This window comes from Mytilus californianus, unplaced genomic scaffold, assembly GCF_021869535.1.
Source record: "Mytilus californianus isolate M0D057914Y unplaced genomic scaffold, xbMytCali1.0.p SCAF_7, whole genome shotgun sequence".
Lineage (NCBI taxonomy): Eukaryota > Metazoa > Mollusca > Bivalvia > Mytilida > Mytilidae > Mytilus > Mytilus californianus.
In genome coordinates this window covers 74,669,123-74,697,122 of record NW_026262723.1, presented here as the reverse complement: position 1 = coordinate 74,697,122, position 28,000 = coordinate 74,669,123, and the positions used below count along the sequence as shown (strand labels likewise).

The following is a 28,000-nucleotide window of genomic DNA, read 5'->3' as shown; positions in this document are numbered from 1 at the left end:
AAAAATGCCGAGCAACTAAGAAATTAAGAACTCCACCCGCTTTTCGTATATTTTGAATAAACAAAATATATACCCTATAATGTACTTTAAGACAACACCATTCCCGTGTTAAATAAATAATATTATGATGTGTCTAAAACTTGCGCTACTCAGGGAAGATAATTTTGCATCACAGCGGTGTCGTAGACAATTTTTTTTCTCGGAAAACTGCAACGAACCGAATTAGTTTTTCAGTTTATAGCGCTTCCGGTTCAGGTGAAAGGAAATGGGAAGTCAAAAATCGAAACTCCAAATATGTTGAGATAAACAATGAAATACTGATAATCTACATATATTTTCTGAACAGTTTTATTAAGAATCGTTTCTACAATATATTTTTTTAATGATACACGTATCTGCTATTGAATATTCAATGTATTTGTGTAAAGCAAACGACAAACAAACCGTGTGTGGTTACCTCTAGTAAGGTCAACTGCTTTTGAAATGTGTTGTACAGCCACCTTTTGGTTAGAACAGTGTGATAGAACAAACGAATGTTGCTGAGTGTTGTTTACAATGGTTCTAGTGAAATGGTGCTCAACTGTCATTTTAGCTTTACAATTTATTTGTTATGGTAAGTGAATCAATAAATCATAACAAAAGGTAAACAATGATACAAATACCAGTAAATAATAATGCAGTCTAGGGAAATCATTGCTTTGAAATAGATCCCTTATAAAATGTTTAATTTCATTATACAGGTCTTTGATATCTAATAAATAGTAAAATCAACAAGAACTACAGTATACAATACACCTTATCGCCAATGCGGAAAAAAAAACCAGTCACTTAGATAATTCCTGTTTGGGTCAAGTGTCTCAAAAAACAAAGGTCATTGGTAATGAGCTGAGGGAGGGAAAAGTTAAGAAAATGAACATTTTGAATTTTTGATAGATTATGATCCTATATTTTGAAACGCCAATTAAAGTCATAAAATTGTTTGTTTGAAGTGTTTACAGTGGTTTAGACATGTCTCTTTTAGTTTTATGTACAATACATTGTTTAAACAGGGCCCCAGAAAGATTGAATAGATTGTGACGTCATGAAAAAGTTGTGTAATTTCAGAACTTATCTGGATTGTAATAAATAGCGATGAGGTGTATTATACATGTACAATTTAATTTGCATGTACAATTCCATTACATTGTAGTTACAGATATATGATAATCAAAAGATTAATTACTATACTGTTGCATAGGCAAAACTTCATTGGAGTTTGCGAAGGTCAGTGGTTCTGTCCGGGCACTCCGGCTTCCTCCACCAATAAAAACTGAATGCCACGAAATAGCACAATAGTGTTGAAAGTGGCGTTAAACACCAATCAGTGTTCTTCCCAGGGCCTTTTAGCATCATGGTAATGTGATGCTATATTGCTTGAATGTGATGCTATTAAAAATGTTTCCCTTATAGAAAGTGTTATGGATGTGATGCTATAAATTCTAGAAACAAGATGGTATTTCATGGGTTTTTTATTTACCAGGATGCTATATGAAATTTGTAGGGAGAACACTGCCAATCAATCAATCATCATGGAATTTTACATAGAATCTTCTTAATCAAAAGAAAGCACCCAGAGAAAAATTGCTTCCGTTTCGTTTTTCATTATTTTTTTTACTGAAAACTGTTATTAGTTTGTTTGGCAGTCACCATTACACTATTGCACTGACAACAGCACTCACAGGCAAGGCTACGGAACCCTATACTAATATTTGTGTTGTTCTATTTTTGTGCATTTGATTTTTTTTAGTGTGATCCACAAATCTATGTCATGTAATTATAAGTGTTCAGCCACAAAAAAAAAAACAAATTTCCAATGAGTTTGCATGTAGAATTAAGAAAGCCACAAAGACAATATTTCCTGAAAAAAATTTGTCCTTCATAAACATAAATTGGTACTATATATACCCACACAGATAAATTTATCCATAATATTTACTGTGACTTGACTGTAAGTGTTGCTATCCACCTATTGCAACTTATTCATAATTCTGACCAAATTGCAATTTGTTTTATAAAACCAAACTGTTCAACTAGTCAGAAATTTGAACAAACTGCTGTAGAAAACCACAGTCAAGTCATGAAAGTGCAAGGTGATAAAATAAAGCATACTTACAATCCTATAAGACTTTAATTTCACTTCAATGTTCTTATGAAAAATCAGTCCAACAGTTTGTATAGAAATTTTATTGTTATTATCATGCTAAAGGTGATGGGTAGTAATTTTGAATTGCTATAAGAATGTCCAAACTAGGCTTTCATACAATTTTTCTTTCAAAAAGTCTTCTATATTCATAAGAATCAGGCATCATTTGAATTAAAACATTTTGTATTCAGTAAAATATGTGTGAAATTAAAATACGTTTTTAGGAAGTTTGCATTGGAGATAATCAATTTTTCTTTCGAAAAGTTTTCTATTTTAAAAGAATAATGATTTTAGCCTTTTTAGGTTATCTCCCATGGAAACTTATACAATGTAATTATTAACAACGTATTGTAATTTCACATATATTTTACTGAATATAAGATGTTTTAATTCAAATGATGTCTGATTCTTATGAATATAGAAGACTTTTCGAAAGAAAAATTGTATGAAAGCTTAGTTTGGACATTTTTATAGCAATTCAAAATTACTACCTATCACCTTTAGCATGATAATAACAATAAAATTTCTTTACAAACTGTTAGACTGATTTTTCATAACAACATTGAAGTGGAATTAAAGTCTTATAGGATTGTAAGTATGCTTTATTTTATCACCTTGCACTATCACGACTTGACTGTGGTTTTCTACAGCAGTTTGTTCAAATTTCTGACCAGTTGAACAGTTTGGTTTTATAAAACAAATTGCAATTTGATCAGAATTTTGAATAAGTTGCAATAGTGGAGAGCAACACTAACAGTCAAGTCACAGTAAATGTCCTAGTATGACTTTATAGGTTTGATGTACATGCATCAGAAGACTGTTGAATATAGAAAAAAATGTTTTATTTATTATAGTTGAGAGTATTAGGGACACCAGTGAAACAACCGTGACAGCCTGCACCGGACGATGTAGTTATCAATATTCTCTGCAGTGTCCTTCATCAAAGAAAATTGCTTTACATAAATTAGAGTATGCTTCCAAAGAAGTGTCCAATTACTGTCCAAATGTCCAAGAATCTTGCCAAGACAAGAGACAGTGTTGTTCCTATAATGCTGGTGATTGTCGTATACCATTCGCAGATTCAGTAGCATTTCCTGTGTATACAAAATGTTCAGGGAAACAACAATGTGAAGGGTTGAGGGCTGAGCAGATCTCAACAGTATCCAGATGTTCTTCCCGTGATGTGTCTAATTATGTAGCAGCAACATACACTTGTGAAGATGGTAAGATTTATGCTCGTAAAAAAGAAAATTAGCTAGAGATAAGTCCTTTTTACACGACCAATTGTATGTAACTTAATTATTGGTCATAAAAATCCAAAAACATATGTAGAAACAATAATTGAAGAGGGCTAGTTTCTATAAACCTGATAAACAAACTTCTACTATAAACATGAGAAGAGTAAAGATATGAAAGAGTCATGCACCATGGGCCATTTATATGATGGTGTTACATTAGAATTTAAAAAGTAATATCACTATGAATTATTTTTTTTCATTATTTACATTTACATATAAGGGAAAGAGATGCAGTGAAATTTTATTCAGACTAGTAAGTACATGCATTAGCAAAACATTTTTAAGACACATACCGGTAAGAAAAAAATGACTGAATATTGGTCTACAGAGTAGTAATTGGAAAATATTTTGGTGCAGACTGGAGACGGACAATCAACTGCCAGGGGTCACTATGGACATCAAAACCAAATGTTTTGTTGTGAAACTGAGTTTTTTTAGTACATTGAAAATGAATATGACATAAGACCTGACCTGATGTTATTGCTCATCAGAGTTACAATGAGTTGAGTATGTCATGTAAGTGCATTAATAAAACATCCCACAGATCACTGTTTATTATACCATAATATTGTCATATTGACCACAAATTTACTTTTGATTGTTGCTCTTTTGTAGATAACACCTTTGTAGACATGTGTTCCAATGGTACCATTTATGGTAAAGCAATCAACCTAATCTTGAATGGATCGCAATCTACTCCTCATCCTGGTTTTCAAAACAGTAATCTCTGTGCCTGTGTAATATCAACCTCAGATTGTGACTCAGGTGCTAGATTACGCTTTCAAGCTGTAGATGTGCGACTACATAAGAACCAAGATATCACAGATTGTCATCCACATAGTGTAATTGAAATTACAGATGGACGGTATGGCAGTCTACCTTTTTCATATAAATGTCAAAGCAATCTTTTCAGGCGAGGCTTAATAGATCATTACTACTCCAGGGCACCATATGCTAGGATATCTATGTATAATAAACCAGAGCTGAATATATCACAGATATGGTTACGTATATCAGGTACTGAAATTTTAATTTTTAATGATCTGACATACTTTATTCAGGATCTGATTTTAAAGGACATTATATATTTCAAAACTTTTGTATACAAGTACAAATGTACATTGTACTATTAGTTATATAGTGTACTAGTGACCTAATACGATATATATGGGGTGAGAGCAAAGCTCGAACCCCATATGAAATTTACTGACCCCCATATACATCATATTAGATCACTAGCACACTATGTAACAAATTTATCTTACCGACTACCTTAACATGTGGCATTTAGACTAGTGGCCTATCAAAGTGATCAGGTGTTCCATATTAAGAACCTACTTCCATTGGTCTATACAAAAACAAATGCCAACAATAACAACTTGTTAGCTTTTAATGTGTTTTCTGCATCTATTTCAATCGCTCATCATCAATTGTTCATCTTATATCCGGGTGAAGCGTTTCAGATATTTCTTCAACACCGTGTTTTTTTTTTTTATAAAGGGATGTAACACCGCTACTAACCGTGTTTTAAAATAAACCACGCCTACTAACTCCATATGGATTATACACGGTCTCCACACGGTCGCTTTTAACCAATCATATTCCCTAGAAATATATAGGAGGTAAGATAAATCTTATTATCACATTGACATACCGCCATATACACATATTCGTGTATCAAATTAAGGTAATATTTATATTTTGTGAGCTGCATATGTTAATTGCTAAAAAGTTCATGATATATAATTCTTTCAATTTTTAAACGTCCGTTTACGGGACGTATTATGGTATACCATTGTCCGTCTGTCCGCCCGTCTGTCCGTCGTCAACATGTCGGACATTAACTCAAAAACGCTTTAACCAAATTGCATAAAACTTTGGTGAATTGTTAACATCTATTGACGTGAGCTCCCTTTCGTTTTTTATAAATTTTGAATTTTACGTTTCTGAGTTATGGGTTTTTATTCATTAGAAATAGGGGGATTTTCCAGTTTTCTGACAATAACTCAAGAATGCTTTCACCAACTTGCAAGAAATTGTGGTGAATTGTTTATATCTATTGACATGAGCTCCCTTTCGATTTTTATAAATTTTAGATTTTACTTTTCCGAGTTACAGGGTTTTATTCATAAAAAAGGGGGATTTTCCAGTTTTCAAACAAAAACTCAAAAATGCTTTCAGCAGTTCTTATGAAACTATGGTGAATTGTTTATATCTATTTAAGTAAGCTCCCTTTAGAATTTTATAAATTTTTACATTTTACATTTCTGAGTTATGGGGTTTTATTCATTAAAAAAGGGGGGATTTTATAGTTTTCGGACAATAACTCAAAAATGCTGTCAGCAATTCTTATATCTATTGATGTAAGCTCCCTTTTGATTTTCATAAATTTCTAATATGACATTGAGAATTAATTGAACTTTATTTGTTTATAGTCTGACAACAGATTTACTAAGTATTGTGCAACAGCACAGTGTATTGCACAACAGCAAGAAATCTTTAATTGAATATAAATTCAATTCATATAACCAATTTCAAGTTCTTTGACTACATTTATTCGGAAACATGTAATATGTCAAATATTTAATTACAATCCGAATTCAGACCTGTATCAAGCTTGAATATTGTGTCCATTTTTGCCCTAACGCCAGCTGCGCTCAGCGAAGCAGTTTTTTTATAAATTATTATTGCCAGTATATCATAAGTTATGATTAAACAATATCCATGATATTTGATGTTAAGACTATTTAAGACAGTGTTTTTTTCATGATTTTTACATGGTATTTGACCAGACATTGTAATTTTTGTCGAGCCTACAACTTCTGTCCAGCCTACGACTTATGCTGCAGAAAGCGAGACATAGGGATAGTGATCTGGCAGAGGCATTAACTAACTACTTAAAAGCTTTATACTTCAGAAGGTAGAAGACCTGGATGCTTCATACTTTGTATAAAAATGCCTTATGTTATGAAGTTGTCTCATGTGATATCAGCATGATCAATGTGTTTTATATGGGTGTAAATTGATTATATTTTATAATAGTGTACATAATTAAACAGAGACTGTCATGAAGCTTTTAAATTCATTTTGTAGTTCTGAATGATTGTTTCGCGTCACGGTAGTTCATTCCAAAAAAAAGGGGTACACACTATAAATTTTTGCCCCTTAAACAATTTCTCGGGAGAACACTGATGTCCATGACCTCATTTTCATGGTTCAGTGACTACTTAAAAACAAATTAAAGATTTTTTGTAATGTTAATTTCTCTCTTATTATGAGTAATAGGATAACTATAGTTAGTATGTGTGTACCTTGCAAGATCCTTGGGATATGGGATGATTGTAAGGTGTACATGTCCAACTGGCAGGTGTCATCTGATCATGACTTGACCTCATTTTCATGGTTCAGTGGTTAAAGTTTAGTTTTTGTGTTTTGGTCTTTTTTCCTAATACTATATGCAACGTTAACTGGTCAACTATATTTGGTGTTTGAAAATATTTTACGATGTACATGTCAGTCTGGCAGGTTTTATTTTACTTTGACCTCATTTTCATGATTCATTGCTCAATGTTAAGTTTTTGTGTTTTGGTCTATTTTTCTTAAACTATAAGTAATAGGACAACTATATTTAATGCATAGATTGATTGTAAGGTCTACATGTCTGTCTGGCAGGGTTCATTTGACCTTGACCTAATTTTCATGGTTCATTAGTCAATGTCAAGTTTTCCTGGTTAAGTTTGTTTCTTGGAAACTATAAGCAATAGGTCAACTATTTTTATACGCCCGTTTACGGGACGTATTATGGTATACCATTGACCGTCTGTCCGTCCGTCTGTCCGTAGTCAACATGTCGGACATTAACTAAAAAACGCTTTAACCAATATGCATGAAACTTTGGTGAATTGTTTATTTCTATTGACATGAGCTCCCTTTCGTTTTTTAAAAATTTCGGATTTACCGTTTTTCGAGTTTTGGGGTTTTATTCATTAAAAAAGGGGGGATTTTCCAGTTTGTGGACAATAACTCGAAAACAATTTCACCAATTTGCAAGAAAGTTTGGTGAATTGTTTATTTCTATCGACATGAGCTCCCTTTTGATTTTTATAAATTTTAGACCATACGTTTCCGATTAATGGGGTTTTATTCATTACATAAAGGGGGATTTTCCAGTTTTCGGACAATAACTCAAAAATACTTTCAGCATTTTTAGGCAGTTAAGCTGCCTTATGCGAACACCCTAGATTTGTGTTCTACCCAATAAATGCTGAAATACGTGCCATTGTTATTATATATCTAGCTGGCTATTATGTTATTTATAACTAATTGGACATTTTTTAATACTTTTATTTCTGGAATACAAAAAATATGACAAGAAAAACCTTAAATGATCGTCGAACTACCCAAAACTTTTGAAGTTGCACATAGGAAGTAGTGCTCAATAGAAATCCTACGTAGTTTATTATCCCCTGTGCTTTTGTCTACGATGTCAAAGAACAATTGTATGAAATATTTCATCGCCGAAAATCGGTAATTACAAGTCGTTTATATTTCCCAAATGGCAAAATGCGCAGGAATATTGTTCATGTACAACAAATCTCTATGATAGAGGAAATAAAGTTATATAAGTGGGCGGTTATTTTTAACTTATTTTGCCAAATAAGGTTGTTGTTATTTTATGAATGAAACGAGGTCATGAAACAGATGTGGAAATCGACGTTGATGGGATGTTTTAAGTAATGTGGACAACTCGTCCCCGAGACAAGTCGGACCGAATCCACTCAAACCGTCTAAGAAGACAACTTTGACCGTTTGTCAGATTTACTTAGGGTTTCATAAAATATTAGACTAACATGTCTAGCTGAGCCATTAATCTTTTGTTTGTGCATTGGGGTCTATTTAGGGGTATTTGGAGGGGCCTGAAGAAGGGAGGGTTTTACTACAGAACCCTATGGGATTTTATTTTTTTAAATTTTCAAATGACTATTTCACAAAAAAAGTAAGTGATAGACAAATGCAGTCTTCAGTAATGAGAACAGGACAATAAAAAAAATCAACCAAAATATAGGGTGAGTCCCTGGGGGTCATCCCAACCCCCTTCAATTTGAAAATGTACTTTTATCTTGTAAACCGTAGCAATACCCACCCCTAAACAATATATATACTTGTATGGGACAATAAAAGAAATCAAATGAAAATAATTTGGGGGAGTCCCCGGTGTCGTCCCACCCCCTCCTGTTTGAGAACTTTGAAATGGTCGAGATCCCCACCCCTAAACCATATATATTCATGTATGGGACAATAAAACAAATCAAATGAAATATTGGGGGAGTCCCTGGGGTCACCCCACCCCCTCCTGTTTGAGAACTTGTAAACGGTCGAAATCCCCACCCTTAAACCATATATATTCATGTATGGGATCAAATGAAATATATGGGGAGTCCCTGGGGTCACCCCAACCCCTCCTGTTTGAGAACTTGGAAATGGTTGAGATCCCCACCCCTAAACCATATACATTCATGTATGGGACAATAAAAAAAATCAAATGAAATATAGGGGAGTCCCTGGGGTCACCCCAACCCCTCCTGTTTGAGAACTTGGAAATGGTTGAGATCCCCACCCCTAAACCATATATATTCATGTATGGGACAATATAACAAATCAAATGAAATATATGGGGAGTTCCTCGGGTCACCCCACCCCCTCCTGTTTGAGAACTTGGAAATGGTCGAGATCCCCACCCCTAAACCATATATATTTAAGTCTCCCAAACAAAGTTTGGAGACTTATTGTTTTTGCTCAGTACTTATTATTTTTATTATTCTTCTTCTCCTTTTTCTTCTTCTGCCACTTTAAAGATGAACTTGTCCGCAGCGGTTCTCCTTGTCAGATTTACTTAGGGTTTCATAAAATGTTAGATTAACATGTCCAGGGGAGCCATCACCAATCGTTTGTGGATTGGGGACTATTAAGGGGTATAAAGAAGGGAGGGGTTTACTATAGAAACCTAAGAGGTTTTATTTTTTAAAATTTTCAAATGACTTTAACTTGAAAATTGTAAGTGATAGACACACGCAGTCTTCAGAAATGATCACAGAACAATAAAACAAATCAGATGAAATATAGGGTGAGTGCCTGGGGTCACCCACCCCCTTCAATTTGAGAATGTGCTATTATCTTGTAAACGGTCGAGATCCCCACCCCTAAACCATATATATTCTTGTATGGGACAATAAAACAAATCAAATGAAATAAAAGGGGAGTCCCCTGGGGTCACCCCCCACCCCTAAACCATATATATTCTTGTATGGGACAATAAAACAAATCAAATGAAATATAGGGGAAGTCCACGTGGGTAACCCCCTCCCCTTCTTTTTGAAAACTTGTAAACGGTCGAGATCCCCACCCCTAAACCATATATATTCTTATATGGGACAATAAAACAAATCAAATGAAATAAAGGGGAAATCCCCTGGGGTCACCCCAACCCCCTCCTGTTTAAGAACTTGTAAACGGTCGAGATCCCTACCCCTAAACCATATATATTCTTGTATGGGACAATAAAACAAAAACAAATCATATGAAATAAAGGGCGAGTCCCCTGGGGATCCCCCCCCCCCCCCCCCCCCCCCCCTTAATATTCTTACCCCACCCCCTTCAATTTGAGAATGTGCTTTTATCTTGTAAACGGTCGAGATCACCACCCCTAAACCATATATATTCCTGTTCATCATTTCAAGAAGATTTGAATGACATACAGGGTTAATCCATAGGCGTCACTTGTGCATATCACAAACCAATTTGGGGGCTTCGTTTTTTGAGACTTCGTAACGGCATCCTGTTACAATTATTTCTTGTTTATTATAAAATTTTATTGATGCAAAAAATGAGTCTAGGTTAATTGAATTTACTTTAATTATTTATTAAATTATTTCTGGGCCTATAATAATTTTCATTTATGGCTCATTTTAATGAAAACATATAAATCTTTCAAGCAGTGTAAAGCCCTAGAATGTTTGACCAACTGTTTTATAATCACCTGTCATTTTATTCCAAACTTGGTATGGAGTAACATCATGCATATGGGGGTGAAGATGGGGGTCATTTACATTGATATATGAGTTGCTTTTGATAAGATATTAATTAATTTGCCTTAATAATCAATTCATTTAATGAACATAAATGTACAATATACGAATGTTTAATGTTTGTTCTTTCAAATCTTAAAAAAATTTGAAGCAACACTGCCAAAGTTTTCATAATTACGTTTGCCTTGGTTTTTAGTTAACTGCCTACAGCGCTTACAGTGCTTTGATTTATGAAACTTTGGTGAATTGTTTACATGTATATCTATTCAGTATTGATGTAAGCTCCCTTTAGAATTTTATAAATTTTAGATTTTACATTTCCGAGTTATGGGGTTTTATTGTCGAGCCTGCGACTTTTGTCGCAGAAAGCTCGACATAGGGATAGTGATCCGGCGGCGGCGGCGGCGTTAGCTAACTTCTTAAAAGCTTTATATTTTAGAAGGTGGAAGGTCTGGATGCTTCATACTTTGTATACGGATGCATATGCCTCATGTTACGAAGTTTCCGTCAGTCACATGTCCAATGTCCTTGACCTCATTTTCATGGTTCAGTGACTACTTGAAAAAAAAGTTAAGATTTTTTGTAATGTTAGATTCTCTCTTATTATAATAATAGGATAACTATATTTGGTATGTGCGTACCTTGCAAGGTCCTCATGCCCGTCAGACAGTTTTCACTTGACCTTGACCTCATTTCATGGATCAGTGAACAAGGTTAAGTTTTGGTGGTCAAGTCCATATCTCAGATACTATAAGCAATAGGTCTAGTATATTCGGTGTATGGAAGGACTGTAAGGTGTACATGTCCAACTGGCAGGTGTCATCTGACCTTGACCTCATTTTCATGGTTCAGTGGTTATAGTTAAGTTTTTGTGTTTTAGTCTGTTTTTCTTATACTGTATGCCATAGGTCTACTATATTTGGTGTATGGAATGATTGTAAGGTGTACATGTCTAGCTGGCAGGTGTCATCTGACCTTGACTCATTTTCATGGTTCAGTGGTCAAAGTTAAGTTTTTGAGTTTTGGTCTTTTTTTCTAATACTATATGCAATAGTTCAACTATATTTGGTATGTGCGTACCTTGCAAGGTCCTCATGCCTGTCACATAGTTTTCACTTGACCTCGACCTCATTTCATGGATCAATGAACAAGGTAAAGTTTTGGTGGTCAAGTCCATATCTCAGATACTATAAGCAATAGGTCTAGTATATTAGGTTATGGAAGGACTGTAAGGTGTACATGTCCAACTGGCAGGTGTCATCTGACCTTGACCTCATTTTCATGGTTCAGTGGTTATAGTTAAGTTTTTGTGTTTTGGTCTGTTTTTCTTATACTGTATGCCATAGGTCTACTATATTTGGTGTATGGAATGATTGTAAGGTGTACATGTCTAGCTGGCAGGTGTCTTCTGACCTTGACCTCATTTTCATGGTTCAGTGGTCAAAGTTAAGTTTTTGAGTTTTGGTCTTTTTTCTAATACTTTATGCAATAGGTCATCTATATTTGGTGTATGGAAATATTTTATGATGTACCTGTCAGTCTTGCAGGTTTTATTTGACCTTGACCTCATTTTCACGGTTCATTGCTCAGTGTTAAGTTTTTGTGTTTTGGTCTGTTTTTCTAATACTATAAGCAATAGGTCAACTATATTTGTTGTATGGAAGGATTGCAAGCTGTAGTACATGTCTGCCTGGCATTGTTCATCTGACCTTGACCTCATTTTCTTGGTTCATTGGTCAATGTTTAGTTTTCTTGGTTAAGTCTGTATTAGAAACTATAAACAATAGGTCAACTATATTTAGTGTATTGAATGATTGTAAGGTGTACATGTATTTCTTGTTTGGTTTATATGACCTTGACCTCATTTTCTTGGATCATGTTAAGTGTATGTGATAGTTGTAGTAAAGCTTTATATTTAGGACTATCAACATAATATCAATGATAAGTAAAGAAGGCGAGACATTTCAGCGTGTGCACTCTTGTTCATTAAAATAGGGGGATTTTCCTGTTTTTGGACAATAACTCAAAACATTTTCACCAATTTGCAAGAAACTTTGGTGAATTGTTTATTTCTATCGACATGAGATCCCTTTTGATTTTTTTAAATTTTAGACTATATGTTTCTGATTTATGGGGTTTTATTCATTACAAAAAGGGGGATTTTCCAGTTTCCAGACAATAACTCAAAAATGCTTTCAGCATTTTTTATCAAACTTTGGTAAATTGTTTATATCTATTGTTGTAAGCTCCCTTTTGATTTTTATACGACCGCAAAAAAATTTTGTGGTCGTATATTGGTATGACGTTTGTGTCGTCGTCGTTGTCGTCGTCCAAAGACACATTAGTTTTCGCACTCTAACTTTAGTTTAAGTGAATGGATCTCAATGAAATTTTACCATAAGGTTCAATACCACAAAAGGAAGGTGGGGATTGATTTTGGGGGTTATGGTACCCACAGTTAAGGAATTAGGGCCAAAAAGGGGCCAAAAATAAGCATTTTTGTAACTTCCAGACATAACTTGTGTGTAAGTGTATGGATCTCTCTGACATTGTACCACAAGGTTCCATATCACAAAGGGAATGCTGGGATTGATTTTGGGGGTAATTGCCTCCAAATTTTAGGAATTAGGGGCAAAAAACAAGCATTATTCTAGTTTCATGACAATAACTTGTGTGTAAGTGTATGGATCTCTCTGACATTGTATCACAAGGTTCCATATCACAAAGGGAATGCTGGGATTGATTTTGGGGGTAATTGCCTCCAAATTGTAGGAATTAGGGGCAAAAAAGGGACAAAAAACAAGCATTTTTCTAGTTTCATGACAATAACTTGTGTGTAAGTGTATGGATCTTTATGAAATTGTACTACAAGGTTCCATATCACAAAGGGAAAGCTGGAATTGAGTTTGGGGGTAATTGCCCAAAAAGTTAAGGAATAAGGGGCCAAAAAGGGGCAAAAAATAAGCATTTTTCTAGTTTCCAGACAATAACTTGTGTTAAAATGTATGGATCTCCCTGAAATTGTACTGCAAGGTACCCCATACCACAAAGGGAAGGCTGGGATTGATTTTGGGGGTAATTCCCTCAAAATTTTAGTAATTAGGGGCCATAAAAGGGCAAAAAAACAAGCATTTTTCTAGTTTCAGGACAATAACTTGTGTGTAAGTGTATGGATCTTTATGAAATTGTACTGCAAGGTTCCATATCACAAAGGGAAAGCTGGGTTTGAGTTTGGGGGTAATTGCCCTAAACGTTTAGGAATTTGGGGCCAAAAAGCAAGCATTTTTCTAGTTTCCAGACAATAACTTGTGTTCAAGTGTATGGATCTCTCTGAAATTGTACTGCAAGGTACCATACCACATAGGGAAAGCTGGGATTGAGTTTGGGGGTGATGAATCATAAGGGGGTTCAAAAAATTGGGGGGGATTTTTTTTTCCTTTCTTTTCTTTAAAATTTTCCATTTTAAATTGGTTATTTCTTATTTATATATAAAAGCAAATAATAATGATATGGTTTGAATAGGTAAATTAAAAAAAAGTTCTTGGACCACTTTCATTCTGTGTCAGAAACCTATGCTGTGTCAAATATTTAATTACAATCCAAATTCAGTGCTGTATCAAGCTTGAATGTTGTGTCCATACTTGCCCCAACTGTTCAGGGTTTCGACCTCTGCGGTCGTATCAAGCTGCGCCCCAGCGGAGCATTTTATTATAAATTTAAGATTTTACGTTTCCGAGTTATAAGATTTTATTCATAAAAAAGGGTTGATTTTCAAGTTTTGGGACAATATCCTTAAAGTGCTTAGAGCAGTTTTTATTAAACTTTGATGACTGATTTATACTATTAAGATAACCTCCCTTTAGTTTTTTATAAATTTCTGATATAATATGAGAAGTTATTGTTTGTCTATAGTCTGACATTAGATTTACTAAGTATTGCGCAACAGCACAGTGTATTGCACAACAGCAAGAGATCTTTAATTGAATATGAATTCAATTCTTATAACCAATTTCAAGTTCTTTGACTACATTTATTCAGAAACCTATAATATGTCAAATATTTAATTACAATCCAAATTCAGACCTGTATCAAGCTTGAATATTGTGTCCATTTTTGCCCCAACTGTTCAGGGTTGGACCTCTGCAGGTGTATCCAGCTGCGCTCAGCAAAGCAGTTTATTGGTGTATGGAATGATTGTAAGGTGTACATGTATTTCCAGTTTGGTTTATCTGATCTTGACCTCATTTTCTTGGGTCATGTTAAGTTTATGCGGTACTTGTAGTAAAGCTTTATATTAAGAACTATCAGCATAAAATCAATGGTCAGTAAAGCAGGCGAGACATTTCAGCGTGTGCACTCTTTTCTTCTTGAGGTAGAGAAAAAAAAAATTCTTTTTACATTGTACTTGACATCATCAGATCTTTCTCATGATATCCCTGTAGCAAAATGGAAGAAAGGTAAACAAATTTGAGAAAAAATATAACATCATATCTGAATTTATAACAAGAGAGAATTGTGAACAAATAAACCACATGCTGTTTGTCAACATTCAAGGGTCTCACTAAGAATTTTTGAAGGGGAGTCGAGGGACTTTTCATGTTTGGCCATGGTGAGTCCAAAAGTTTGAAGATGAAATTTTATTGCTATATAATTTATTATTTCAGTCTCCATGACAAAATAAATCAATATTATTTTTAAAATTATGTTATAAAATAATAAAAAATGTGCTCAGTTGATACAACATCTTACAATCTTGATGCATCTTTGAACTCACCAGTTTTGAAAATAATGAGTCAAGACACATATTCATGGGAGTGGCCATAGTGAGAACCCTGAACATTTATGAAACAACTTGAAAGATATAAATCATTGAAGACCTATTGATGACAGTGTAACCTCAATTTCAGCTACATTTCCTAGTTACAAATTTTGTAGATAAAAATGGTCAGTTGTTTAGCAGGACATGTTTGATTTATATTTCAGCGACATTGCCAAATGTAGATGTAATGATAACATGTGGTTCTGGAGCAATACATCACAGCTCACAGAATGTGTGTGTACCTCCAGAGTTTTATCCTGCAACCACTCCATCTAATATTCAGCCCTCAACTTATGGTAAGATATCTGCTAGCTTTTAAAGTTCATAAACTTTTATGAAATCGTTATAAAACAATTTATCACTATGATAAGTTTGCACAATCAATAGTACTTTTAATTTGCATATAAGTGAAATCACTAGCTATGATACACATGTGGTAAATTTTGCAAAGAGGTTATAGAAATACAATACAAAAAATAACAAATGTACTTCTTGAATATTTAGTTTATAAAATTTTGACATTTTACATTGTATCTTAATAAATTTTCTATAAAGTCTCAATTTCCTTAAAAAAAAGTATGAAAGTTTTCTCTGTTAATCAACACATATAACCAAGTGGTGTAGTATGATGTACAACCTTTGGTTACATTTTAAAAATACTCACCCCACCACCTAGATGTAACATTGTGTAGAACGTTTTTTCTCCATTACATTTTATTAAAAATCATTAGAGTGTTGAACCAAGAAAATGAGAAACACTGGCTGGAGTGCAAGTCTTCGAAATAAATATTCTTGGTTATGATTACCTATCATAACTGACTCAAACCTTATCAAAAACTGAAAATTAAACCATCCTTTGTCAGAGATTTCCTAGACTAACAGTGTATCACCTGGTAATTATTGCCTGAGGTTTTAATTCCTAACCCAACCTCTTTAATAGATGAATCTGTGCATACACTTTTCTTTCCCCTAAATACTTGACAGTTGATTTGAATTGAATGTGTTAAGTCTGCCTCATATCTTGACTTACATCTAGAAATTGACAATGAGAGGTCGGTTGAAAACAAAACTTTACGACAAAAGAGATGATTTCAGCTTCCCAATTGTGCACTTTCTGTTTCTACGTAGCAACAATCCGGCAGCGCCTGCATACGGAGTATATATCTCTCAGTTGATACGATATTCCAGGGCTAGTGTTTTCTCTCAAGATTTCCTTGATAGAGGGTTGCTTCTCACAAGGATGCTATTAAACCAAGAGTTCAAAGTGGTGAAGTTGAAATCATCCCTTCCTAAATTTTATGGATGCCATCACGAGTTGGTTGACCGTTATGGAATATCTGTTTTACAGATGACGACAGATATGTTCCAATTGTCGTAACTACAATCTCGTCCCCTTCCCCTAGAATGTGACCTACCAAATTAGACAAATCACCGGGTTTGTACTTACATGAGCAACATGACGTGTGCCACATATGGAGCAGGATCTGCTTACCCTTCTGGAGCATCTGAGATAACCCTTACTAGGGTCCCGTATTTTTGTTTTAAAGGGGTTCGTGTTGCTCTTGCTTTAGTTATAAGTGTTGTTCTTTGTGCTTTTTAATTTTTCAATGTTTGTGTTGTTTATGCTGGTACCAGTCTCGTCTTTTCCTTGTATTGAAAAACGTCTCAATTTAAAAATTTCACATTCAGTTAATGTGTAATCACTTGATATAACTTATCAATGTATTTTATAAGAGTAACACGACAGGTGTCACATGTGGAGCAGGATCTGCTTACCTTTCCAGAGCACCTGAGATTACCCAAAGTTTTTGTTGGGGTTTGTGTTGCTCAGTCTTTGGTTTTCTATGTTGTTTTTTGTACTGTTGTTTGTCTTTTTGTCTTTTTCTTTTTTAGCCATGACGTTGTCAGTTTATTTTTGACTTATGAGTATCAATGTCCCTTTGGTATCCTTCCTCTCTCTTCTAGCAGATTATGAAAAAAGTATCTAAGATTGGGAAATCTTAGACAGAAGGTGACTCAAATCTCCCAATCTTGCACTGAGTTATCCGTATTGATTCATAATATCTCTGTTTTAAGAAATCTGTTGGGCCTTATTCTCTTGTGATGCTCCCCCAAATTAGAAATGAATGACAAACAAACTATTGATTTAAAAAAGATATTTCCTGCCAAGTTATCTAATAAATATATCTCGATGTGTCCTGTGGTTGTCTAAATGTTTATATTGTTATGCCCCTGCTGCAGCAGAGGAGGCACCTTGTCTGTACATCCGTCTGTACGTCCCAAAATTAGTTTCCATTCTCTACATTTAGTTTGCCTCAACCAAATGTTATGAAACATATACACAATGCTTATTACCACAAAACACAGATCAAGTTTAAATTTGAGGAGCGTCACTTTTACTGTTATAGAGTTATACACCTTTACAAATAGAAAATTACTGTACTGAATTTTTGTTTTCGTTCTCTAATTTAAGTTTGTTTCAACCAAATGTTATGAAACCTATTCACAATGCTTATTACCATAAAACACAGATCAAATTCTAATTTGGGTTGGTTCACTTTTACAGTTCTCTAGTTATGAACTTAGGTCCCTTTATAAAGTTATATGCAAAAGGGGGGGGGGGGGCTTCATCTGTGTCTCATGGACACATTCTCCATTTATTTTTTGGGGGTTTTTTTTCACACTTCAGTGGGATTGTTGGGCTAAATTTATTATGACAGTTTATGTTTTATTTCTTTGCAAGATTTATTTTATTGATATTACTCCATGGCTTTATTCTTCAATTCACAGTTGTGGTGTGATCGTCATCTTGCAAAGAATTCCGCTCAAACTGATGCTAGGGGCAGTCTTAAACTTGCAGTGAGATGAGAGTTTTTTTGCTCTGTGTTGAAGGCCTCACTGTGATTTTGAGATGAAGAACAGCAATAAGAGCACTGTTCCTTTGCTCTTTGTGTTTATTTTGGCTGTGCACATACTGATTTTGTGTCATGGATGGATACCCCTTATTCTATCTTTTCTATTACATCACAATGCATGTATATATACCTACAGATTAAAGGGGAGTTAGATAGTGATGAATTGTACAGGTAGCAGCAAACATGACAATTATGTTTTCAAATTTGTAAAACTCTGGTAGATTGCATAGCAATTATTTCGATATATCAAATTTTATGTCTTTTGTAGATTTACGGCCACATGAAGATAAAGATCCTAATCCTGGCAATATTGAAAAAGAAACAGGTATTTACATGAATATTATTTTGTTGCATATCTGATGAAAAATGAAATATCATTAGGTAGTTCCCACAAGAATTCTTATAAATTTGTACTTAAACTAAGATTGATATTTTTCAGTCAAGACTGGATTTTTTCATTAAAATTGCCAAATAAAATAGCAAATAACTAAAATGATTTAAAATTTGAAATGAAATTAGATGGCCATCTACTTTGTAAAAAAAATTGTAGAATCAATATTTTCTCTCATTTCTTTTTTTTTGTACAGTATAATCAACACCCATTCCTGGCAATTTGAATTTGGAGTAAAAAAATGCCAATTATACATGCCGGAATTAAAGGCATATATGTGCTTTATTTAAACATAATATGCATGTGTTTTTTTAACAATTGCAAGATTTAACACTTTATCATAAACAAGAAACAATTTTCATATAAATTATAAAAGTATAAAAATGTTCAACCATATTTAAATACTTTTACAAGTATGAAATTAAATTACAATAATGTCTTGCCATTTGTCAGAAAATCCTGTTTTGTAAATTGTAATTCATTTGTAAAAAATCCATTAGTTTAAACTTCTAGTTTATATTCATTGTCTCTGAATCCAAACTTACATGGTCAGTTCCGTAGGAATTCGGAAGTCTAGGTCATTACAATATTTTAATTTAAAACTTTTGTAATCCACAAGTCCTTATTAAATGATTTTATTAAAACAGGATTGTAATTTCATGTAATTCATGATGTAAAGCCCATGAAACAGGTTCATTTTTGCATTGACTTTTGGAATGAATATGACAGTTTATTGAAAAAATGACCCAGACTTTCGAGTCCTCTTTTTATAATTCCTCAAAACATAACCAAAATTGCATGCAAAATGTTTTAGGAACCCTTGCTCTGATACTCATATATACATAGATTATCTTAACTTGATCAAATATAACTATTATAAGAAACAAAATAGAATGCTGTTATCTAACTCTGTTGTTATCATAATTGCCTGTTTTAATTGGTTTTATTATTATTTATTTATTGTTTGATTACAGACATGGTACCTATAGTGGCTGGGGTTGTTGCAGGATTGGTCGTTGTAGTGTTAATAATAATAGTAGTATGTTGTAGAAGGTTTGTTTGTTTTCTAGATAATAGTAACACTATATAATTTATATTTACCTATATCAGGAATGCTTAAGTTAAACCCAAAATCTTGAAAGCCAAGGATATATAAATACTTGAATACATGATAGATATATAACTAAGAGGGACATAAAATACAAACAATGCGATCGGTTTCACCGCAAGCCTGACAAAATGTACAAACAATATTATGGCTGCTCCTGTAACTTAATACTGTATGTTGTACTCCCTCAATGTTAAAAAGGTGCTTGAATTTTAAACCTACTTTTAGTAGACTGGAACAAAATGCTAGTAGCTAAAGTGGCAGACTGTTAATATGATTTGGACAAGTTATAAATGACACCAACAGAGATAACTCAAATTAGAAATGAGGGGTATAGGTCAAAGAGACAACAAGTTGGTTTTAAGTAATTATTTTGAAAACGTCTAATACTTGAATGTGACTTTGCTATCGTCATTTTGGATAGCAACTTGCAATGACTATAAATAGAAAAAGAAGATGTGGTATGATTGCCAATGAGACAACTCTCCACAAGAGACCAAATGGCACAGAAATTAACAAATACAGGTCACCATATGGCCTAATCAGTGATATTGTTTGCCTCAAATTACCTCCAAAATTAGGCTTTTTCCCCTAGAGAAAATTCCCAATTACTAAAAAAAATGGCATAAAATACCTCCCAATAAGTTGTACATTTTTCCCAAACGGTGATGGCATCGGTACGGTAATAATGTACGTAAATTTCATATTCATGTTGTTTTGATATTATGAAAGCGCTTTTGAGATCCAGGTTTCTGATTAGAATCATTGTGGTGTTTGTAACACGTGGTTTTCAATGTATTAAGTACCGTCATTTTTTCTGTTTCTTTCCCTTCCCCAAAAAGTTCCTTTCCAGTTGAAAATGTCTCACAATTCAAAATATTACGTGAAAAAACTGTGCAAAAAAAGAAAGTCTTGTCTTCAAATTCAAGTTTTAGTACAGTTAATTCTTATTCAAAACTTTTCAATTTAAAAAAGAATGATGCATTTTTCCCCCCAAAAAAGGGAAGAGTTAGTTTTGAAAAAAGACAACAATATCACTGGGCCTTCAACAATGAGCAAAGCCAATACCGCACAGTCAGCTATAAAGGGCACCGAAATAAAGAACTTTTTGAAAATTTGTTTTCCTTGTAAGGTTTTGTAGATAGAGTATTAAGATAAGAATTGCAGAGTTAAGAAATGCTGGAACATTTCACACTGTCAGTCGGTTTAGGGATCCATACACAATTTGTTTATAACATCTCAATATGATCATATAGTACTGAAGCATGTTCTCTCATTTGTTTACACATTGTAGGAGGAGGAGATTAAGGAAGAAACAAGAAGATAGATTTTCACACAGTCTGACTATCACTGCTCCACCTTTGCCATCACCAGAGGACAATGTGTATGATGAATATGAAGCTGGTAATTATTATGATTCTGTAGAGAATGGAAGAAAATACCCAACTTCACCATTTAAACCTGCTACTCCTGGCAAAAATATGGGTTCATTTTTCCCAACAGAACCGAAGAAAGTTTCCCCACCTGTTCTCCCACCTCCATTGCCTGTTGTGCCACCGACAGTTCCAGCTATACCTCCAACTGGACCTGTTGTCCCATTGTCTCCTCTAGTTTCATCACCAACTGTGCCAAAAAGTCCTGCATCAGAAAACTCCTATGATAAGGATGCTAACCCATACCAGCAGCCTTGGGATGGTAAGCCTCTACTGATGCCAAACAGACGTAAAAAGAGTGATCTAGCATATGCAACAAGTGATGAAATACAAGTACTGATTCAAAGAATGGATAACGAGAGAAGGAAATTAAATGAAGGAGATACTTGTACCAGTCCAACTGGATTTATACATATAGATGATTATAAATTATCACAGTCTATGAGAGAGGAAGATATAGATGAGAAAGATGAAGAGAACAATGAAAGTGAAGAGGAAGAAGGAGAGGATGACAGTAAGAAATTACTTGGTCAAAGACACAGTGTAAATATACCTGACGAAAGACATTTACCAGAACATGTTCATATTGATCCACATGATGTCATGTGTAGTAGCGAAGACACTGGTTACCGCTCAGTTGGAAGTCAGGAGCATATTCTGGTATCTGAAGATGATTATCTGGTTCCTGGTTCTGTTAAAGGAAAAAAGGAGGAATCTAATCTGCCTCAACGTCTGTCTAGTCAGTCATCAGTAAAGGGAGATAAATCTAACAGATCTAGTGTTAGTGAGGAGAAAAGAAATGTGAATGGAGGAACAATGTCTGGTGAAGCATATGCAGAAGTATATGATGCTTTAGAAGAAGGCAAAACTGTAGATGTAAAAACTAAGTTCTAATTTTGTAAAAATTGAAACTTAGGTTCAGGTTACATTTTACATCAGTTGTATTATTTTCTTCAAAATTCTTCCATAGGTTGCAGTTGTCATGTTGTTCTGTTTATTTTTATCATATTTTTTCATTGAAGTAAAATTCAGAATACCATTTTAGCTTTATTGGTTGTTGTATTAATCAGATTTTACAATCGGATTACAATCAGATATTAAAGTAAAGATTTTTAATCAGGTATCAAATTTAGATAAAAAAAAAGATATGCTCATTTATTTAAAATAAAATGAGAATGGTTGTTTATGTATATTGTTAAAAGTGTTGAGTTTTTTTTGTGTTCATAGCTATAACAATGTTAAGGAAAAAAATAACGGCTAGTAAGATTAACTTTAATCTGTGAAATGTCATAGAATTGCACAGGATACATGAACTTGTATAATCGAACAGTATTTTATTCAATAGTTGTGCTGTCAAAAGAAATGAATTGTTAAATGTGCAATAATTGTTGTATTTAAAAAAAATTGATATGCGTAAGGCTGTATTACAACATATTAAAAAATGTACTGCATTTACAATGTATGAAGGTATAACACTGTCAATACACCACTTCATAGTTATTGAATTGACATATTTAGAACACTGTTTCGTATTTATATTTATATGAAAAAAGTATCATACAGTTCACAGTTGATCAGACAAAAAAAAGATAAAAATGCATCCAAAATAATTATAAAAGAATGGTTGTCGAATTAGAATTCATAACGTTTTTGTTGGATACTGGTTGTGTTAACTTATATCAGTTTAGCTACCTATTTTTCTCATATTGATTCAGATTAGATGACTTTATCCCTAAATTTCCATATCTGATCGGTGATAAAATATAGCTTGGCATTTTATGAATTTTACAATATTTGAAACTTGAAAAGATTCTTTCATGATTTAAAAAAAAAATCTGAATTTTATTTCTATTTTTTTGTAAATGTACTTACCAGTATTTGTTCACTTATATAGTTGGTTTTTTTTTTATTGTTTTGAAGATAGTTATCAGTATTAATTTTATTTTATTCCATAAAAATCATTTGTAAATATATTACATGTTTGTTTTTTCATCATTTTTGGTCTATAATGTCATTATTAATAAAACTTGCATTTATTTAATATTCTATGAAGTAAAATTTTGTTTATATAAAGTCAAGAAGTAAACTTTTTCTCGTAAGATTTTTAGTGAAATGAGTCGCAGACTTTTTGGATACATTTACAAGTCATGAGCATTAAACTTATGATCAATTTTTGTCTTAAAGAGCTCCTGTATGTCACATGTACTTTTACAGATACAGCTTTATATAGCTAGCTGATTAAAGTGAAACATATTTGCATGTGTCTCTTTAATTTTCTCAAGGATAAATTTTGCCTTTCAACATTGATGTCAATATTCTTATGATTTAGTACAACATTGTCCAGCTTTATGCCAAGGTGTGGCAAATAATAATTATTGTGCTAAAAATGTCTCAGACTTATAAGCAAGGAATTGAAATACATCTTTTGTGACATAAAAAAATGTTGTAAAAAAGTAAAAAATGTAATAGATCTGTTATATTTGTATTATTTCTGTTGAATGTTGCACATTTTTTTTTGTCTTATTTTATTGGGTTGTAGATTTATATAAGATTTTAAAAAAAATGTTAAGTTTTAGTTTTTGATCAAAGTATACCAGGAATATTAAACAGTTTCAACTAACAATCATATACTGTCACATTCAGAATAACAAACTGTCTTGTCATTATTTATCAGGAAGGAGCATATAAATAATTCTCCTCCATGTTTTATGTTTTCATTTTTAATTTCAATGGTTAGTGTGAAAAGATATGCTGAAATAGCATAGTTTAACATTGTATTTATTCATAAATGACAAAAATATTCAAATATTTTTGTATAATTTTAAGATACAGATCTAAAATTACCCCCAGTATGGCATGTTTAAATTTTTTTTTTTTAAATCAACTTCATACTGAAACTCCAATTTCAAATGCTAGAATGTATTAATCACACAGTAACAATATTATACAATTGTAATAGTTATGTGCAGATGCGTTCAGTAATTCTTGTGTGAAAGCAAAATTTAGGGAATTCATAGAATTTTTCAACAATTATATAAATTTTTCGAATTTTTACAGTACATATTTTTTTTACCCAGTAAAAATCTGATTATTTGAAGACTGGACAAATTGTGCCTTTATACACATTGTGGTATACAGCAATATTAGAGATTAATTTTGCCTTGCATGTGGATTCCATCCCAGTTTTATATTAAAATGCAAACTTGAATTATTCATAATAGATATTTTGCTATATATTTTTTTTTTCATATAACAATATATTTTATTAACATATATTTTTTGCATTAAAAATTCAGGCTATTATTAAATATATTTCATCTGACAACTTTTTTTATGACTTTCTATATCTACTAGGGCATTATGGTTTATATTATGTGAAGTTTAATTACTGAAAATGATACATACCATCAAGATAATCACCTATTTTTTTTTTTATAAAGTATTGAAAAACTAGACTATTCTTACTTATAAATGACCTCTGACCTCCATACATGTATTTTTGTTAGCATTTCATTATTTTATAATTTTTCACTGAATTGTCAAAATCTTTGTACACTTTGAACAATACAAACACATAAATTACATTTAAGCAAAAACTGACTTGACAATAAAAACCTGAAATTGAAAAGAAAATCATATACTAGGTGTTCTATGTCTTCAAGAAAAATACCATTAAATTGTATAAAGTTTTTCTGAATCATGTGTAGATAAGCAAATTAAAATCAAGTATTTATTTACATTCAAGTTTTAACTTAGTTGCAAAAAAAAACCAACAACCCAAGCACAATTAACTATCATACAAACGTAAGATTTTGCTCAATGCAATCAAAATTCATACTCATGAAATTGTAGTAGTGTAGTAGAAGAATACATTACAAATATGTTTGTTTCTTCAAGAGAAAGAAAACTAAAACATCAGTATAAGATAATCACAAATCAATATTTATCTGTTTTTTTTTTTTTTTTTTTTTTTTAAGGTATAGGGAATGCTGGCTATAATGTATGCTATGTTATATAGAAATTACATGCAGATCAGCCAAAGGATACCTGCATTAATGTATTTGAACATTTCTTCTGATATATTTTAAGTGCAATAGAGGTTGCTTGTACATCTACAAAAAGGAGTTTCCCAGCATTCTTCTAAATTCTTGTTTGAAAACAAGCTCAATGACTTACACATTTTAATATATTTTATTTAAGCAACATTTTGTCAAATAGTTTAACAAACTGTTGTTTTTAGTTTTGAGTCCACAGCTTAGTTACAACTACAAAGTCTTAAGAAATAAAAAAATAAAACTTCAGATATGATTCTTTGAAGAAATTAAGAAAATAAAATTCAGATATGATTTTTTGTAGAAAATTTAAACCTATAACTCTAGCAGCTTAGCTACATCACTTCTCAGTAAAACACAGAAATTAAAATCTACAAATAAGATTACTTTAAAAGTAAAATTAATATTCAGTACTTTTTGGCTAGTAATGATTGGTTATTACATGCTTTACCTGTGATCATTTTCTATATGACATTGCATTTTAAGAATAAACTATAGATAAGATGTGTTCTTGCATTACCATCCATAGTTTTTGATTCTCACATTCCAATATTTTTGTATTCCACATTTGTTTTTGCCATTTTCATCATTATAGGATCCTTGCCATGATGTGCATTCCAGTATTTTGTACAAATTATACACCTTAATTATAGTTTATAAATTATTCTGTCATTTAATGCTTACTTAAAGTCTTGAAATCTGCTTTCCATGAAATCAGGAAGGCTGAACGGAAAAACAAACAATATTTTTGTAAGTAAAGAAGATGATACTGAAAAAGAGACAATTGTTTTTGAGTGAGTAAATTTTCTATTTTGACGACAAGGATCACAAGAGAATATAGCTATAATTTTTAACCACTTGAATGTTTACTGGTCATTTAAGATTTAAAAAAAATACAGTGCTTTTCTTGAAATGAATATTCCTGATAGTAGACTGATGATTTCTGATAGTAAAGAATTTAAGGGTAAATGTAAGATATTGTCATTTATTAAAGCTATATACCACATTCCAATAAGTTTTTTTTATCAGTTTTCTGTACATTGTGCTATCAAGTCAATCAAAGTTGAGTTTCTAGTTAGATTTGTATATAAAATATTTATTGTAATTTTTGAAAGATTTTGTTGTATCCAATATGGTTGTGATATAAGGGCTGGAGTTGTGTGATATTGTTGTTTTAATTTATCACTCTAAGGGACTGGGTCATCCACATTATTTGGATGCTGTTGGATGGTTGTTTCATTGGCAATCATACCACATCTCCTTATTTTATACTATTGAGTGAATATTGCTTGAAAATGTCTAGTAAAATATTTTGCATTCTATATGAAATTTAATTCTTTGAAAAATGAATTTTTACCATTGTATACAATTATAAAAGGAGTGTTTTGTATAGTAAAAATAGATGATACTGGTATCATGATATAGATTTGGTTTGTAATTTAAAATGTTGCAATTACAAATTTAAGTTACGGTAGACAATATTCTGCATTTCAAAGCTTTTTATACGACTGCAAAAAAATTTTTGCGGTCGTATATTAGTATGACGTTGGCGTCGTCATCGTCGTCGGAGGAGGTGTAGTCCGGCGTCGTTGTCCGAAGACACATTAGTTTTCGCACTCTAACTTTAGTTTAAGTGAATGGATCTCAATGAAATTTAAGCATAAGGTTCAATACTACAAAAGGAAGGTGGGGATTGATTTTGGGGGTTATGGTACCAACAGTTAAGGATTTAGGGGCCAAAAAGGGGCCAAAAATAAGCATTTTTGTAACTTCCAGACATAACTTGTGTGTAAGTGTATGGATCTCTCTGACATTGTACCACAAGTTTCCATATCACAAAGGGAATGCTGGGATTGATTTTGGGGGTAATTGCCTCCAAATTTTAGGAATTAGGGGCCAAAAAGGGGCAAAAAACAAGCATTTTTCTAGTTTCATGATAATAACTTATGTGTAAGTCTATGGATCTCTCTGACATTGTATCACAAGGTTCCATATCACAAAGGGAATGCTGGGATTGATTTTGGGGGTAATTGCCTCCAAATTTTAGGAATTAGGGGCCAAAAAGGGGCCAAAAACAAGCAGTTTTCTAGTTTCATGACAATAACTTGTGTGTAAGTGTGTGTCCATATCACAAAGGGAAAGCTGGAATTGAGTTTGGGGGTAATTGCCCAAAAATTTTAGGAAAAAGGGGCAAAAAAGGGGCCAAAAATAAGCATTTTTCTAGTTTCCAGACAATAACTTGTGTTCAAGTGTATGGATCTCTCTGAAATTGTACTGCAAGGTACCATACCACAAAGGGAAGGCTGGGATTGATTTTGGGGGTAATTGCCTCAAAATTTTAGTAATTAGGGGCCAAAAAGGGGGAAAAAACAAGCATTTTTCTAGTTTCATGACAATAACTTGTGTGTAAGTCTATGGATCTCTCTGACATTGTATCACAAGGTTCCATATCACAAAGGGAATGCTGGGATTGATTTTGGGGGTAATTGCCTCCAAATTTTAGGAACTAGGGGCCAAAAAGGGGCAAAAAACAAGCAACTTTCTAGTTTCAGGACAATAACTTGTGTTAATGTATGGATCTTTATGAAATTGTACTGCAAGGTTCCATATCACAAAGGGAAAGCTGGGATTGAGTTTGGGGGTAATTGCCCTAAACGTTTAGGAATTTGGGGCCAAAAAGGGGCCAAAAAACAAGCATTTTTCTAGTTTCCAGACAA

At 32.9% G+C, this 28,000-nt stretch overlaps 1 protein-coding gene across 1 annotated transcript; it reads left to right on the top strand.

The window, feature by feature from the left end:
* Positions 1-260: 260 nt before the first annotated feature.
* Positions 261-26,780, top strand: LOC127708479 (uncharacterized). The gene is made up of 7 exons (XM_052213354.1): positions 261-613; positions 3,037-3,405; positions 4,096-4,497; positions 15,549-15,680; positions 18,568-18,624; positions 19,665-19,743; positions 21,093-26,780. The coding sequence occupies exons 1-7, from the start codon at positions 556-558 to the stop codon at positions 22,123-22,125; spliced, it is 2,130 nt and encodes a 709-aa protein (XP_052069314.1). The 5' UTR covers positions 261-555; the 3' UTR covers positions 22,126-26,780.
* Positions 26,781-28,000: the final 1,220 nt, after the last annotated feature.

What these genes read in the sequence shown, in the direction of transcription:
- LOC127708479 (XM_052213354.1), top strand. Translation starts at nt 556, where the DNA reads ATGGTTCTAGTGAAATGGTGCTCAACTGTCATTTTAGCTTTACAATTT. An exon ending in AACATACACTTGTGAAGATG is followed by an intron (nt 3,406 to 4,095) that starts GTAAGATTTATG and finishes GCTCTTTTGTAG; the next exon opens with ATAACACCTTTGTAGACATG. An exon ending in ATAGTAGTATGTTGTAGAAG is followed by an intron (nt 19,744 to 21,092) that starts GTTTGTTTGTTT and finishes TACACATTGTAG; the next exon opens with GAGGAGGAGATTAAGGAAGA.